The sequence below is a fragment of the Panthera onca genome, chromosome A1 (genome assembly GCF_046562875.1).
Source record: "Panthera onca isolate mPanOnc1 chromosome A1, mPanOnc1 haplotype 2, whole genome shotgun sequence".
NCBI classification, from domain to species: Eukaryota; Metazoa; Chordata; class Mammalia; order Carnivora; family Felidae; genus Panthera; species Panthera onca.
In genome coordinates this window covers 49263229-49279697 of record NC_138339.1, presented here as the reverse complement: position 1 = coordinate 49279697, position 16469 = coordinate 49263229, and the positions used below count along the sequence as shown (strand labels likewise).

Genomic DNA, 16469 nt, shown 5'->3' with positions numbered 1-16469 from the left:
TGGAGCAGATTAGGCCAGTGTATGAGAAGGATCAGCAATGAGGTATGCCTGAAAAAATGACAGAGATACCTCACTGCAGTCCCCCTCAGCCTTTGTGTGTGTGTGTGTTGGGGGGGGGGGTCATCATCATCACTGGTTCCATAAGAAGCAGCTCAGAGGTTGGGGTAAAGGGGGGACAGGAACTGGGAATTGCCTTGAGCCCAATGGGCAAGTAAAAGTCATCCCTCCTATAGAGGGTCTGAAGACAGAAAGAGCTGGAAGGACCAAGAGGAGCTATGTGTTCCTCTCTAAGGATCCTTGGAAGATCATCCTGGTGCTAAAAATGGCCCCAGGATAACCATGCACCATGCCAATGTAGGAAGAGAGAAGACTTCCCACCACAAGGTGGAAGGTCAACTATGTAAAAAGGCCTCTGCTTTGCCTACACCCCAACCCAGCCCTCAAAGGGAATTAAATTTTGAAAAGAGGAGGGTGATGCAGAGGATCTCAGAACAAGATTGTGGCTCCCACCTCCATTCCAGGTTGTTGGAGTGGGACCAGAATGAAAGAGCAGGGTCTTCCACTCTAAGCCCCTTCAGTAATAAGCATGGCCTGTACTGGGAGTGGGGTGGTGGGGGCACTTGTCACAAAAAGACAAATACTGTATGATTCTGGAAACTCAGTGAGGTACGTAGTCAAGTTCATACAGAAAATAGAATGATTGTTGCTAGGGAATAAAGGGAGTGGGGTAAAGGGAGTTATTGTTTAATGGATATAGGATTTCAATTTTGTAAGATGAAAAGAGTTTGGAGATTGGTTGCACAACAGTGTGAATGTATTTAACACTACTGAGCTGTACACTTAAAATGTTAAGGTGGTAAATTTTATGTTATGCATATTTTGCCACAATTAAAAAAACCTAAAATCTTGCACACAACAGATATTTGTAACCTAACTGGACAATGATTTCTATTTTTAAAAATTTCTATTACTTAGCAGATCACTTATCACTGAAGCTGACGAAATAAAAATAATTACCTTTGGTGTGGAAGTCATATTCCAATTTTTCTTCCCTAATGCTGACTCATTTCATTTGTACTAAGAGCTACATTATGTAAATGAAATTCAGGGTGGAAGGGGGTAAGAAGAAGGAATAATTTGTCTCTAAAGTCTCCTTTTCTGTTCTAAACCATTCTAATCAAATTTCTGGCTGGGAGTAATGTATACACTTCCAGGAATAGACTGCCTAGCTCTATCATGGTTTTGAGGCAGATAAAAATATCACTACATACCAGGATTTACATGGGTGTAAAGTTTAGAACTATTATTCTAGAATAAATTCATGATTACCAGGGCCTTGAAATTGCTATAATATATTTGCTCTGTATTTTGATATGTAGCTTACATAGGTCAGAGTGAATGGATTTTATTTTAAATAGTCATCAATTATGTCTTTAAATGGACATGTTTTGTCAACTACCTCGTCTTTCTCTACTTAGTAGAAGTTCCAGAAGTCATGAGGATCTGGTCACTGGAGGGCTTAGAAAAAGACATTAGGAAAACAGAAAGGGGGAATTAGATGTATGTTTCCTACTCCACTTGACCTTGTTACCACTTAATCCCACAAATTTACTCATTCATTAAACTAGTATTTCTTAATTTCCTACCATGTACCATGTTCACTGGGATGCAACAGCAAACAATACAGCTATGGTGCCTACAAAATGGAGTTCACAGCAAGTTGAGGAAGACAGACCTTAAACAAAGAGTTTCACAAGTAACTGTTGGACTACATTGTGTTCAGTGTTGTGAAACACATTGAAGGCCCTGCCCTGACTGGGCAGCTGAGCATGGTCCATGAAGTTTTATCTGAGGAAGCAATATTTAAATTATGACCTGAATAATGAGATAAAAAGACAGCTTGCTTCATATGTTCCTGGAATTGTGGAATTGTTGAATTTAATGTTGAATAAACATTTTGCCAAAAGATTTTGCTTGTATAACATTTTGGAAAAGAATCCAGAGTAATATGAGTTTCCATACCATGGATCAGCCATTTAAAAAACACATACTGGACACCTAAAATGTGTAAGGGCACTGGGCAAGGATATAATAAATAACAACAACAACAACAACAACAGTAATTTTAAAAAAATGCTTTCTAAGTGTAAGAAACTTAAGAGTCTCCAAACCATAGTCTCATACATTATTCTATTTTTTCCCTTTCAATGAGTCTGTGGGAGGCAGAACAATAATTCTCTCCATAAAAAAGGAAACCAACTTTGTGGGAACTGTTTAAATGATTTGTCCAATGTGTCATGGCTTCCAGAACCAGGATTAGAACCCAGTCCTCTTTTTTAAAAAATTTTTTTTAATGTTTACTTATTTTTGAGAGAGAGAGAATACAAGCAGGGGAGGGGCAGAGAAAGAGGGAGACACAGAATCTGAAGCAGGCTCCAGGCTCTGAGCTGTCGCACAGAGCCTGATGTGGGGCTCGAACCCACAAACTGTGAGATCATGACCTGAGCCGAAGTCAGACACTTAACTGACTGAGCCACCCAGGTGCCCCCTTAACTGACTGAGCCACCCAGGCACCCCCTAGAACTCAGTCCTTCCAATGCCAAGTCTAAGTGTTTTCCACTCTACCACCTTGCTTTGCTATGTTTTAAAGGAACAAACTATATAGCTGTTGTTTTTGCCTGCCCAGCATCCCTCTGTCTTATGGCAATGGCATCCCAACGGTCTTTCCCCCACCAGACCATTTGGTTTATGTGGAGAATACCCTACCTGACATTTGTTCCAGGGTAAGCACATGGTCAAGACCACGCTAGTGTCTCAGTGTGAGTTAGAAAAAGGCCCCCTCTCCTGCAGACATAGTTGCGCACCGGGCAGAGGTTTGGTAAGTGTTCTCCACACTGGATTTAAACCTCTGCTTGTCCTCTCTGTAGTGACCAACTTGCACAAATATGATGACCTCACCAATAACTGAGACGTTACCAGTAAGGTTCAAAGATGTGCACCTAACCTAAGCCAGGTCATTGAGACAGTCTGACATTCTGCTAGAATGACTACGAAAATCAGATTCTCTTCCTATTAGAAATGCTATACTGGTGATCACATTGCCTTCAAGACAAAAGAGGCTGCCCATTGATTAGGCTTATACAAAAGGAAAAAAATCTGAAAAATACAGAAAACAACTTCTGATGACATTGAATTTAGCATTGCGCTTAGAGCCAGTGCACGGAGTGCTGCTCCTAGACCCTTACAAGTTCCTGGAGAGCAGGGACCTTGCTTAATATTTTTCAAAGCTGTATCCTCTGTGCCTGGAATAGTGCCTGGCACATAAGAAGCAATCAATAAATAACTGCTGAAAGATTAAGCCAGTAAGTTCCTTTTTTGTATATGAACTTGGATTTTTAGAAGCCTCAATTCATTGGGGGTGTAAATAAATAACTTCTTTTTTCCCAATAACCGCTCTCTCACCTTCTCCTTTATTCATGGTTAGCAATTCCCTTAAAGAATCTTGGCCAGATCCCATACTTCCCAGTAGGTGAAATGTATTAATGTTGGCATTAAAACGTTGGTCAAGAGCACTGTGCTCCTTCAAATGCAGGCCAACTCTCTCCCTCTCAGTCCTATTCTGTCAACTCAGTGTGAAGAGGTGATTATAGCAGGCCTGGTTTTGGCTTCTTTAGCAAGCCCTTCAGGGAGGTGGCTAGCTTAATAGGGGCTTATGAAACTCAGAGGTGGGCTACTTCACACTTAATGTTCTCAGCTTTGGGCCTTTGGTATAATTTAAGAACAACAGGAAAAATCACACCCAACATCTTATTTAGCAGTTTGAGTTGGATCAAAAGCAATTCACATAGGTGAGATGAACTTGAAAGAGAATAGGATGACCTTTGGATAAATTCAGGAGTATGAGTAATACATGCAAGGTAGACTGAGGTACGTGAGGAGACTGACAAAGAGATGGAACGTACGGAGTGGAAAACAAACTATAAGAGACAACATCAGACTTGAGGATATCAGGCACTAGGTAAGGACTTTAGCTTTGCTCTATCTAACAGTGTTTTAGGAAAATTAATCTGGCTATAGCATGAAGGGTACATGAAAGGAAAAAAAAAAAAACCCAGGGGAAGCTAGGCCAACAGAGAATCTATTTTAACATTTCAGATATGCAGTGCTGACTAAAAGGAAGACAGGGATGAAGAAACGGAAAAGAATTTGGCATCCATAAAATGTTCTGAGGTCCTAAATCACAAAGATCTTTAATCCTTTTTAGAAAAGCCAAGGCATTAAGATATCTTGAAATAATTACAATATTATTATTGATACAGAGACAGAATCATGTTCAATGAAGTATAAATTCCACCATATAACTAGGAGTTATTTATAGGGCTGCATCTTGAATGTTCCATAATGATTTGGCCCTGAATGGGCCATAAGTTGGTAGTGAGTTGATACAGGCAGATATATTTCAATTTATTTTTTTCCAGTGACTGGGCTGCTTTACTGAAGAAAAGAATTTGAAATCTTCATGCTTATCTAAAAGTGGAATCTGGAATGTGAACTGACTTTCTATATAGCTTACACTGTTACTCATTCTTAAGTGATGGAAATTAAAGGTAAAAGAAAATCCAGTAAGTAATTTGCTTGGGAAGGATTATTTCCTAATCTGAGTTCAATGAGATCTTCTTTTTCATTTTAACAAAGGAAAAAAAAAAACCTGCATAAAAAATACTACTACCCATGCTTAATTTTTATTACTGGTTCTGGCTAATTGGGGATCAAAAGTGGTTCCTAGAACACTCATACACAGAATTTCACCTCTAAATATTTCTGACATAGCTTGCCTCTGTTTCTGTGGAGAAACATAACATTGGGAAGAGAATTCAAAGGATTTCAGAGACTGAACCACACTGCATCACTGACACTGCATGCATTTATACCATTTAAGGAAATCTTTTCTCTCTGTGATATTTTGTTTATGAAGATCACTACTTAAGAACATGTTCTTAGGCAAAATCTCACAAATCATTTCCCCCTTTGACTCATCGTAGATGCAGTCTGGAAGTTACCTTCCTCTTTAAATTACTACATTTAAAAGTACAATTCTGTAATTATAGATTTTTAGGATGAGTAACTGCAATATAAATTAGGATCAGAGTAACTCTCTCTATATAAATATATCCAAAGTATCTTCACTCCTGAACTATATTTAGGCTTTGTTTTATACATGTTTGAAGATGAACATCATCTTTTCCATTTCCACACTGAATTTGGGCCAGATTTATCTTCATTTTCCCAGTCAACAGGCTTAGAATCCAAAATTTGGAATCATTGTTGGCTCTTCTCTGTTTTCCTCCAATAATAATGGTTAAAATGTTTACTAGATGCCAGATTATTTATTGAGCCCTTTACATAGAGCATTTAATAATATACTCCAAACAGTTCTCTTAGGTATATATTGTTGTTTATCCCCCATTTTATAGCCTTATAGAGATTAAATTATTTGCCCAAATCACATAGCTAGTAAATGGCATAGCCAGGATGGAAAGCCAGAAATGTAATGCCAGAGTTTATGTTCTTAACCAATTTTTCTACAATGCCTCCTAATAACATCATAACATTGGTTTATAGATTTATCCACTCAATTACTTACTAATTTATTTATTCATTGCATAATACTTCTTAAGCAGTCATTCTACAGACACTGTAGAAGTTGCTAGAAATTAAGAAAAGGTCCCTACACTAACAATTTCAGGAGAAAAACATGTTAACAAAAAATTAAAGTATATTACAAATGTTTAACAAATGCTATTTTCATTCCTTCTATCAATTTGGATGCTTCTTGTTGCAAATAACTAGGAGCCTGAATAATAGAAGCTTAAACAATACAAAAATTTACTTATATCCTATAGGGAAATTGAGTTTGGCAATTCCAGGGCCCATGCAGTGGCTCAATGATGCCATCGGGATTGGAACACTTTTAATACTTCTGCTTTACTGTCCACACCATATCAGAGAGATCTCTCCTCATGTTCACAAAATGGCTGCCATAGTACCAGACATCACGTTCTCACACTATAACATCTAAAGTGGAAAGGAAGGTGATGAACACAAAAAAACTTTCTTTGTACATCTGCTCTCTTTTCTACTAGGAAAAATGGTTTTCCTCAGAAGCATCCAATACACTGCTCCTTATGTCTCAGTGGAGAACCTGGGTCACGTGCTCACCTCTATACCAAGCTCAAGTAAGGGAACAGTACTTGGGACAGTGTCTTCTAAACAAAAGCAGGGTTTTGTTAGTAAGGAAAAAGGGAGAATGGTGGAAAAGTAGGCAATCGATAGTGTTTACCATATCCTTTTTCTAATATGAATGCCAAAACAGAGGTATATAGAAAGTGCTGTGAAAGAATAGATTAAAAAAATATTTTATTCTGCCTATGAGATCTAGAGATAGCTTTTTAAGGAATTGTACATTTCAGCTGAGTCTTGAAGGGTAGATGGAAGTGTACCAGACAAAGAACCAGGATCTCAGAATATCAGAGATAACAGACCTTAAAGAATATTAGAAAAAATTACACTGAACATGTACATCTCCTTCACAGTATTTTCCAATTCTGCCTCATTTCTTTCTATGACCTCTGCCTCTAGTCAAGTCAAAACCAACAGTGCTTGGGCCTCTTTGCTTTGGCCAATAGTGATTTTATGTGGTAGGAGGTCCAAGATAATAAAAATGCAAGAACCACATTTTTGCCAGCTGACCAAATGCTCTTTTGACCAAATAAGATAATAAAGGACACAGTATGTACACTGTGAGGGACCTCAAATATTTGTTCCTTTCCCAGCTACCTTTATTTCTCTTTCCATCTTTCTCTTTTATTAATTATCTTCCATTCTTATTTCAGAGAATGACAAAATTGAAAAGCTAGAATTTTGATTCTGCTGATAGTAATAAAATAGAAACTATAGGATACCATGTGATAGAGACCAAGGAGCCTCGCTTTTCCCTCTTTATTCAGGACAAAAATTATGTTACTAATCCTTTCTTATGTAACAAATTATCCTAAAACTTAGTGGCTTAAAACAGTAATAAGTATGTATTGTCTCACATGGTTTCTGTAAGTCTGGAATTCCGGAGTAGCCTAGCTGGGTGGTTTTGGCTCAGGGTCTTTCACAAGGTTGCAATTAACATGCCAGCTGGGTGTGTAGTCATCTGGAGGCTTGAATGGGACCAACTTATCTGCTTCCAACATAATTTACTTATGTGGCTGTTGGTGGGAAGTGGCAGTCCTCCCCACGTGGCCTCTTCATAGGGCTACTTGGTACATGGAGGCGGGCTACAGTAGCAGACAAAACATAGATTGTTAGATGAGTTAGGATAACTAAATATGAAGTGAACTCCAGTCCTTATTTTACATCACATATAAAGGAAAATCACACACAATAAAGACCTAAATATGAAAGGTAAGACTACAGAACTTAATGGAAGAAAATATAAAAGAATTCTTTGGAGAAACTTGAGGTGGGAAAATATTTTCATTTCCTTTTCCTTTTCTTTTTCCTTTTCCTTTCCTCTTCCCCTTTCCCTTTCCTTTCCTTTCCTTTCCTTTCCTTTCCTTTCCTTTCCTTTCCTTTATTTCTAGAGAAAGGGAGATAGTGTGTGAGTGGGGCAGAGGGGCGGAGGGAGGGAGAGAATCCCAAGCAGACTCCACGCTCAGCATGGAATCCAATGCAGGGCTCAATCCCACGACCCTGGGAACATGACCTGGGCCAAAATCAAGAGTCAGACACTCAACCAAATGAGCAACCCAGTTTCCCCAAGAAAATATTTCTTAAACAAGACTCTAAAAGCACAAATTATAGGGTAAAAAAATGATGGATGCAACTGCATTAAATTAAGGATTCCTGTTCAACAGAGGATATCAGAGATAAATGAACAGATGGGTCACACACAAGAAGATATTTGCAATGTTTGAAGATCAATAATAAATAAGGGACTCCTGTGGATCAACATGGAAAAAGCATGGAACAATAATAAAATGATAAATGATTTGAATATGCATAGTTATTAATTGAGAAGGCTAAAAGACTAGTAAGCTTATGATGAGATGCTCAGCCTTTCTAATGATCAGAGAAGTGCAAATCGAAACAGTAAGATACTTCTATACTCCAAAAAGATTGGCAAAATTTCTTGAATAAAACCAAGAGTTGGTAAAAAAGTAGAAAACAGGAAATCCTCGTGTGTGCCACTGCTATGAGTTTGAAGTCAAATAGACACCTGAGAGAGCAATCTGTTCATTAGTGAAGTGGTGTGTGTGCATTCCTAGAACCCAGAAATCCCACTCTTGGATGTGTCTGCACAGAAGATGTTGTACAGGTTTATGGGGGCATGTCCATGACAACACTGCTTGTGGTGGGAACTTGCTGGAGGCACCCTAGGAGTCCATCAGTAGAGCAATGCAGAGGTAACAAGTTCTTGACAGAATCCAGAATTCAGGAGCTCAGAACCAGATGTACCTATATGTCATGGACAGATATTTCTACAGATTTTTCTGCTTCACAAGGGTAGAAAGTAGATCAGTAGTTTCCAGGAGCTGGGGAAAGGAAAAATGGGGCGTAACTACTAATGGGTTTGAGGTTTCCTTTTGGGATAATGAAAATATGCCAGAATCAAATAGTGGTGATTGCTGCATACTAAAAAACACATACTAAACATATTAAAAACATACTAAAAACTACTAAATTGTACACTTAAAAAATAAAAGATCAGTAAACACATCCACTGGAAAAAATACAGATAACCCAGAAGAAATTTTAAAAATAATGCTAAATGAAAAAAAGAAACAAATTGAGTCTGTATCTAAGATGATATGTGTAAATTAAAAAACAAATACATGTATCCTCCAAACACTGTATATCACTCAATGATACATATATAACCAAAGATACACTAACTACGTTAAAGTGCGTGCCTGGGGGATGGGGGTGAGGGAAAACAGAATTGGAATGGGAATAGAAAATGGTGAATAAAGAAGTGTCATAAAATAATAAAATAAAACAGGAATAGGGACTTCAGTAGACAGACTAATGCCCCTCTAAAGACATCCATGTACTATCATCCTAGGAACATATAATTACGTTACCTTATATGGCAAAAGGAACTTTGTAGATATGACTAAGTTAACTATTTAAAAACAGGGATATTATCGTAGATTATCTGGGTGAGCCCAATGTAATCATAAGGATACTTAAAAGATGGCAAAGGGAGATAAATGAACCAGAGAAGATGATGTAATGATGGAAGGCAGGGGGCATGGAAGGTCAGAGTGATGCATTTGCTGGCTTTGAAGATGGAAGAGGTCCATGAGCCAAGAAATGTGGGCAGCCTCTCAACAGTGGGAAAATCAAGAAACAGATTCTTCCCTAGAGCCTCCAGAAGGAAAGCAGACTTACTGACTTAGTTTTCGTCCCGTGTGACCTACTTCAAATTTCTGACCTCCAGAACTATAAAGTAATAAATTTGTGTTGCTTTAAGTCATTAAATTTATGGCTCCAACAGCAATAGGAAATTTACACAGGGACTTGCCCATAGCAAAGTTGATACTCTGCTGGAACTACAGAGAATAATGAACTCAATTATCTGTACTGAAAGTCCAAAAAGAAAAAAAATGTCCGTCTCCCCCCATAAACAATTAGTACTTGGTTCATTCTGTATTTGTTCTAAGAATTAGCATGTGGTGGCAATTCTAAACCTTAAAAAATTCTAAAATTTTTTAAATGTAAGTTTAATCAAATTCATTTCACAATTTTGTAAGGATAAAGAGGTACCCCTTTCTCACCAGTTACTATGGATATTTGGTTCCTGTTTGTATTAACTGCTTGGGCTGCCATAACAAAAAACACAGGCTGGGTAGGTTAAAAAACAGACATTTATTTTCTCACAGTACTGGAGGTTAGAAGTCCTAGATCAAGTTCTGGCAGGGTTCATTCTTGGTGAGAGCTCTCTTTCTGGCTTATAGATAACTACCTTCTTGCCATGTTCTCATATGGCCTTTCCTAGGTGTGTTCTCAAAGAGGGTGGGCAAGAGAAGAGAGCTCTCTGGCTTCTCTTCTCATAAAGACACTAATCCTATTGGATCATAGCCCCAACCTTATGACCTCATTTAAATTTATTTAGTTCTGTAGAGACCCTATCTCCAATACAGCCACACTAGGAGTTAGGGCTTCAGCATTTGAATTTTGGGAGTCACAAACATTCAGTCTATAATACTGGTTTAGTGGATCCATTTTAAGTAATCTTCTTAGGACATTTTTGTGACCTTAGACAGTGTTGTTATTAATTTAAATTTTCTGTTAAAAAGATAAGCTGTATAGGGGCGCCTGGGTGGCTCAGTCGGTTAAGCGTCTGACTTCGGCTCAGGTCATGATCTCGCAGTCTGTGAGTTCGAGCCCCACGTTGGGCTCTGTGCTGACAGCTCCGAGCCTGGAGCCTGCTTTGGATTCTGTGTCTTCTCCTCTCTCTGCCCCTCCCATGCTCATTCTCTGTCTCTCTCTGTCTCTTAATAATAAATAATTTAAAATTTTTTAAAAAATTAAAAAAAAAGATAAGCTGTATAAGAGAAGAGAAATCATTTGTTTTATCTTCTGTTATGTTCCCAGTACCTAGTACAGAGCTTAGCACATTTTAGGGGTTCATTAAATATTTGCTGAATGAACAAATTAATCAATCAGTGAATGGAAACTCTCCTCTAGGCTTTTAGTCAGTGACTGGTAGCAACCATAGAAAAGAACAGAGCTCAAAACGTTCTGCTGCATATTCTCTCTTATGAAAAGAGAAAAGAAATGGAAATGTATTGGTTTCCAAGGCTGTTTTAACAAAGTACTGCAAACTGGGTGGCTTAAAATAGTGGAAATTTTTTCTCTCATGGTTCTGGAGACTAGTACTTTGAAATCAAGATGGAGGCAGATTGATTCTTTCTGGAGGCTCTGTGGGAAAATCAGTTCAATACAGGACATTTCTCCAACGTAGACATAGAGAAGGCCAACAGGGGCACCTGGATGGCTCAGTTGGTTGAGCGTCTAACTTTGGCTCAGGTCATGATCTCGTAGTTTGTGAGTTTGAGCCCTGCACTGGGCTCTGTGCTGACAGCTTGGAGCCTGGAGCCTGCTTTGGATTCTGTGTCTCCCTCTCTCTCTGCCCCTGGCCCACTCACACTCTGTCTCTGTCCTCTCTTTCAAAAATAAATAAACATAAAAAACATTAAAAAAATTTTTAAAAAAGAAGATATAGAGAAGGTCAACAGACACATGAAAAGATGTTCAACATCACTCCTCATCAGGTGAATACAATTCAAAATTACAATGGAATATCATCTTACACCTGTCAGAATGACTAAAATTAAAAAAAACACAAGAAACAAGTGTTGGCAAGGATGTGAGAAAAAGGAAGTCTTTTACATTACTGGTGGGAATGCAAACTGGTGCAAACACTGTGGAAAACAGTATGGAGGTTCCTCAACAAGTTAAAAATAGAACTACCCTACCATCCAGTAATTGCACTACTGGGTATTTACCTAAAAACAACAACAACAACAACAACAACAACAACAACAACAACAACTAACATGAATTCAAAGGGATATATCCACCCTTACGTTTCCTACAGATTTATTTACAATAGCCATATTATGGAAGCAGCCCTTAACCATCAACAGATGAAACAAAAAGGTGTGGTGTGATGTGTGTGTGTGTGTGTGTGTGTGTGTGTGTGTGTACACACACACAATGGAATATTATTCTTCCATAGAAAAGAATGAAATCTTGCCATTTTTAATGACATGAATGGAGCTACAGAGCATAATGCTAGGTAAAAAAGATAAATACCCTATTATTTCACTCATATGTGGAGTTTAAGAAACAAAACAAATGAGCAAAGAGAAAAAAAAAGAAAGAAATAGAGACAAAACAAGAAACAGACTCTTAATTATAGAGAACAAACTGGTGGTTACCAGAGGGGAGGTGGGTGAGGGGATGGGTTAAACAGATGGTGGGGATTAAAGAGTACACTTCTCGTGATGAGCACTGGGTGATGTATGGAATTATTGAGTCACTACATTGTACACCTGAAAGTAACATAGCACTGTATATTAACTACACTGGAATTTAAAAATAACAGTAATTTTAAAATAATACATAAAAAATAAAATAATAAAATCAAATAATCTCTATTTTAAGTAAGCATGATTTCAGGGGAGCCTTGGTGGCTCAGTCAGTTGAGTGTGTGACTCTTGATTTCAGCTCAGGTCATGACCTCAGAGTCATGGCATCAAGCCCTGCCTCAGGCTCCCTGCTGAGCATGGAGCCTGCTTGGGGTTCTCTCTCTCTCTCTCTCTCTCTCTCTCTCTCTCTCTCCCCCTGTCCCTCCCCAGATCACACATGCACTCTTTCTCTCTCTCTAAAATAAAGACAATTAAATTTAAAAATTTAAATAAAAAGTATGATTTCAGATAAATTTCTAAGTGTTTAAGTGCTCAGATAAATACATATTCAAAAATATGTGAGATTACATTTTATGAAATGTAATACAATTCATTAAATGTAAGTTCATTGAAACTATAAGGAGGACAAACTGGCTTAACTACTGAATTTCAAATACATGTTTCCTTGTCCCAAGGTGTAGCATTCCATAATATATTCCTTTAAGGTAAAGAAAAAGTTATTTAACTAAAGGATGAGACCATTAAAAAATAAAACAGATTGAAAGCGATAGTATGGGAAAAGGTATATGAAACAAACACTAACCATAAGAAAGCTGGAGAGGCTATATTAAAATAGACTTTAAGAAAATCACTAGAGGGGCATCTGGGTGGCTCAGCCAGTTAAGCATCTGACTTTTGGTTTCAGCTCACATCATGATTTCATGGTTTGTGGGTCCGAGCCCCATGTCGGCTCCACACTGTCAGTGAAAAGCCTGCTTAAGGATTCTCTCTCTGCCCCTCCCCCATTCACATTCTCTTTCTCTCTCAAAATAAATAAATTTAAAGAATTTTTAAAAAATAAGAAAATCGCTAGAGACAGAGAAGAATATTTCATAATGATAACAGGGTCAATTAATCAAAAAGATACAGCAATTCTAAATAGCACCTAGCAAGAGAACCCTGAAATATGTAAAGCAAAAATTGATAATTTTGAAAGGAGAAGCAGACTATTCAGGAATTATAGTTGGATATTTCAATATTTCTCTCTCACTGACAATACTAATTCATAATACAACTAGACAGTAAATAAGAAAGGATATAGAATACTTGAGCCATACTATTAAACAACTAGAACACTCCACCCAGCAACAGTAGAATATACATTCTTTTCAAGTACACATGAAAGATTCTCTAGAATATATCACACACTAGGTGAAGGAACAAATCACAATACATTTATAAGGACTGAAATCATACAAAATATGTTCTTTGGCCATAATGGAATTAAATTAGAAGCCAATAACAGAAGGAAATCTGGGAGATCTTTATATAGTTTGAAATTAAACAATATGCTTCTAAATAACTCATGGATCAAAGAAGAAATCACAAGAGAAATTGGAAAATATCTCTACTGCATGAACAAAAAATTGGGACATAGCAAAACTAATGGAACACAGGTAAAGCAGTACACAGAGGGAAATTTATAGCCTTAAATGCTTATATTAGGAAGGAAATGAGCTTTAAAATAACCTAAAAAAATTAGTTAAGCTTTCAACTTAAGAAATTATAAAGGAAGAGCAAATCAAACCCAATGTAAGTAGAATGAAGGAAATAATAAAGACAATAGCAGAAATCAATTTTTCAAAAACCAGCAAAACAATAGACAAAATCAATGAAACTGACAGTTTTTTGAAAAGATCTATGGAATTGATAAAATTTTAGTAAAATGACTACAAAAAAAGAGAAGAGATACAAATTACCAAAATTAGGAATGAAAGAGGAAACATTCTGAACCCTATAGAAATAAAAATATTACAACGTAATATTATAAATTATAAACAACTTTATTTCAATAATTTGACACCTTAGTTGAAATGAGCGAATTTGCAGACAGAAATGACAAATTGACTCAAGATGAAATATAGAATCTGAATGGACCAATATCAAGCAAAGACATTACATTACTTAATTGAGTTACAAACTACAGACCAATACCCTTCATGAATATAAATGTTAAAACTCTTAAAAGATCCAGTAAGGTATAAAAAGTATTATACATTATGACCAAGTAAGGTTTACCCAGATTAGCTTAACATTTGAATAGCACTTAATGTAATGCATATATTAGCAGCAGCAAACTACAGCCTGCAGACCAAATCTGGTGTCTTTTTTTCTGTAAATAAAGTTTTGTTGAAACATAATTATTCCCATTCATTTACATGTTGCCTATAATTGCTTTCATGCTACAAGAGCAGAGTTGATTGATTGCCACCGAGATCATACAGCTCACAACACCAAAAATACTTACTTTATGGTCCTTTCTGGAAAATGTTGCTGACGCTGGAATAAAGGAGTAAACAATATGATCATCTCAATAAATATAGAAAATGCATTTGATAAAATCCAACAAACATTCATGATAAAGCTCTCAACAAACTAGGAATAAAACATAACTTCTTTAATTTGATAAAAAGCAGCTACATAAAACCTACAACTAACATCATGCTTAAAGATGAAAGACAATGCTTCCCCCCAATATTGGGTACAAAGCAAGGATGTCCACTCTTGCCACTTCTATTTAACACTGGACTGTAGCTTCTAGCCTGTGCGACAGGCAAGAAAATATGAATATAATATCAATATACAACCAACTAGAAATGAAATTAAGAAAATAGTTATATTAACAACAGTTTAAAAAATATTTAGGAATTTTAACAAAAGAAGTGCAGAACTGTAGACTGAAAGTTACAAGACATTGTAAAGAAAAATTAAAAAAAAAAAGAAAAAAAAAGAAAAATTTAAGACCAAAATAAATGGAGATATGTCCCAAGTCTGCAAATTGGAAAACTCAATATTGTTAACATATCTATTTTTCTCTGCAAGTGAATTGCAGAGATTCAATGCAACAGGCTGTGTGTGTGTGTGGTGAAAATTGATAAGCTAATGTTAAAATCCATAAGGAAATCCAAAGGACCAAAAATAGCTAATATGGTTTTTGAAAAGAACTAAGTTTGAGGACTTATTTGACTTAATTTCAAGATTTACCATAAAACTGTAATGATTAAGACAGTGTGGCATAATACTTCTAGAGAAAAACATGACAGAAAAACCTTTTTAACTTTGGTTTAGGCAAAGATTTCTTAGATATGATTAAAGGCATATTGATAGTTAGACTCCATCAAAGTTAAAAAACTTTTACTATTCAAAAGACATCATTAAGAATGAAAAAATGGGGTGCCTGGGTGGCTCAGTCGGTTAAGCATCTGACTCTTGATTTCAGCTCAGGTCATGATCTCACGGTTTGTTAGTTAAAGCCCTGCATCAGGCTCTGCACTAACAGTGCAGAGCCTGGTTAGGATTCTCTCTCTTCCTCTCCCTCTGCCCCCCCGCCACTCTCACTCTCTCTCTCTCTCTTTCTCAAAAATAAATAAACATTAAAAAAAAGAATGAAAAGGGGCGCCTGGGTGGCGCAGTCGGTTAAGCCTCCGACTTCAGCCAGGTCACGATCTCGCGGTCCGTGAGTTCGAGCCCCGCGTCAGGCTCTGGGCCGATGGCTCGGAGCCTGGAGCCTGTTTCCGATTCTGTGTCTCCCTCTCTCTCTGCCCCTCCCCCGTTCATGCTCTGTCTCTCTCTGTCCCAAAAATAAATAAAAAACGTTGAAAAAAAAAATTAAAAAAAAAAAAAAAAAAAGAATGAAAAATAAGAAGAATGAAAAGAAGCCACAGAGTGGAAGAAAATATTTACAAACATATATCTAATAAAGACTCTGTATCCATAATATATTAAGAATCCCTAAAAAAAAAAAAAAAAAAAAAAAAATCCCTAGGGGCTCCGGGTGACTCAGTCAGTGTCCGACATTGGCTTAGGTCATGATCTTGCAGTTTGTGAGTTTAAGCCCCGCAGTGGGCTCTGTGCCGACAGCTCAGAGCCTGGAACCTGCTTCAGATTTTGTGTCTCCCTCTCTCTCTGCCCCTCCCCCTGCCACACTCTGTCTCTCTCCCTCTTTCTCAAAAATAAATAAACATTAAAAAAATTTTTTTTAATCCCTAAAAGTCAACAATAAGAAAACAGCTGAATATAAAAAAATGGACAAAAACACTTTAATAGACACTAGGCAATGAAGATGTATAGAATAGCAACTAAACACATGAAAAGATGTTCAGTGTCATTATTTATTGTGAAAATTTAATTTTAAATACAATTATTTACTATAACATACCCACTAGAGTGGCTAAAATTTAAATGACTTATGGTACCACATGTTGGAGAAGAGGCAGAGAAAGT

The 16469-nt window shown here is 37.0% G+C and overlaps 1 protein-coding gene across 2 annotated transcripts in view; it reads right to left on the bottom strand.

Annotated features, from left to right (window-relative positions):
- The window catches only part of THG1L (tRNA-histidine guanylyltransferase 1 like), a 32970-nt gene that overhangs the window by 13310 nt on the left and 3191 nt on the right, over window positions 1-16469 (bottom strand). Inside the window, exons 3-4 of one of the 2 annotated variants that reach the window (XM_060634854.3) lie at window positions 14494-14525; window positions 7098-7325 (exon numbers count right to left, since the gene is read on the bottom strand). In XM_060634854.3, coding sequence (XP_060490837.1) covers window positions 7098-7099 — 2 coding nt within the window. In that variant the 5' untranslated portion in view covers window positions 7100-7325; window positions 14494-14525. The remainder of the gene's footprint in view (window positions 1-7097; window positions 7326-14493; window positions 14526-16469) is intronic. The other variant, XM_060634855.3, reaches the window with a different exon arrangement.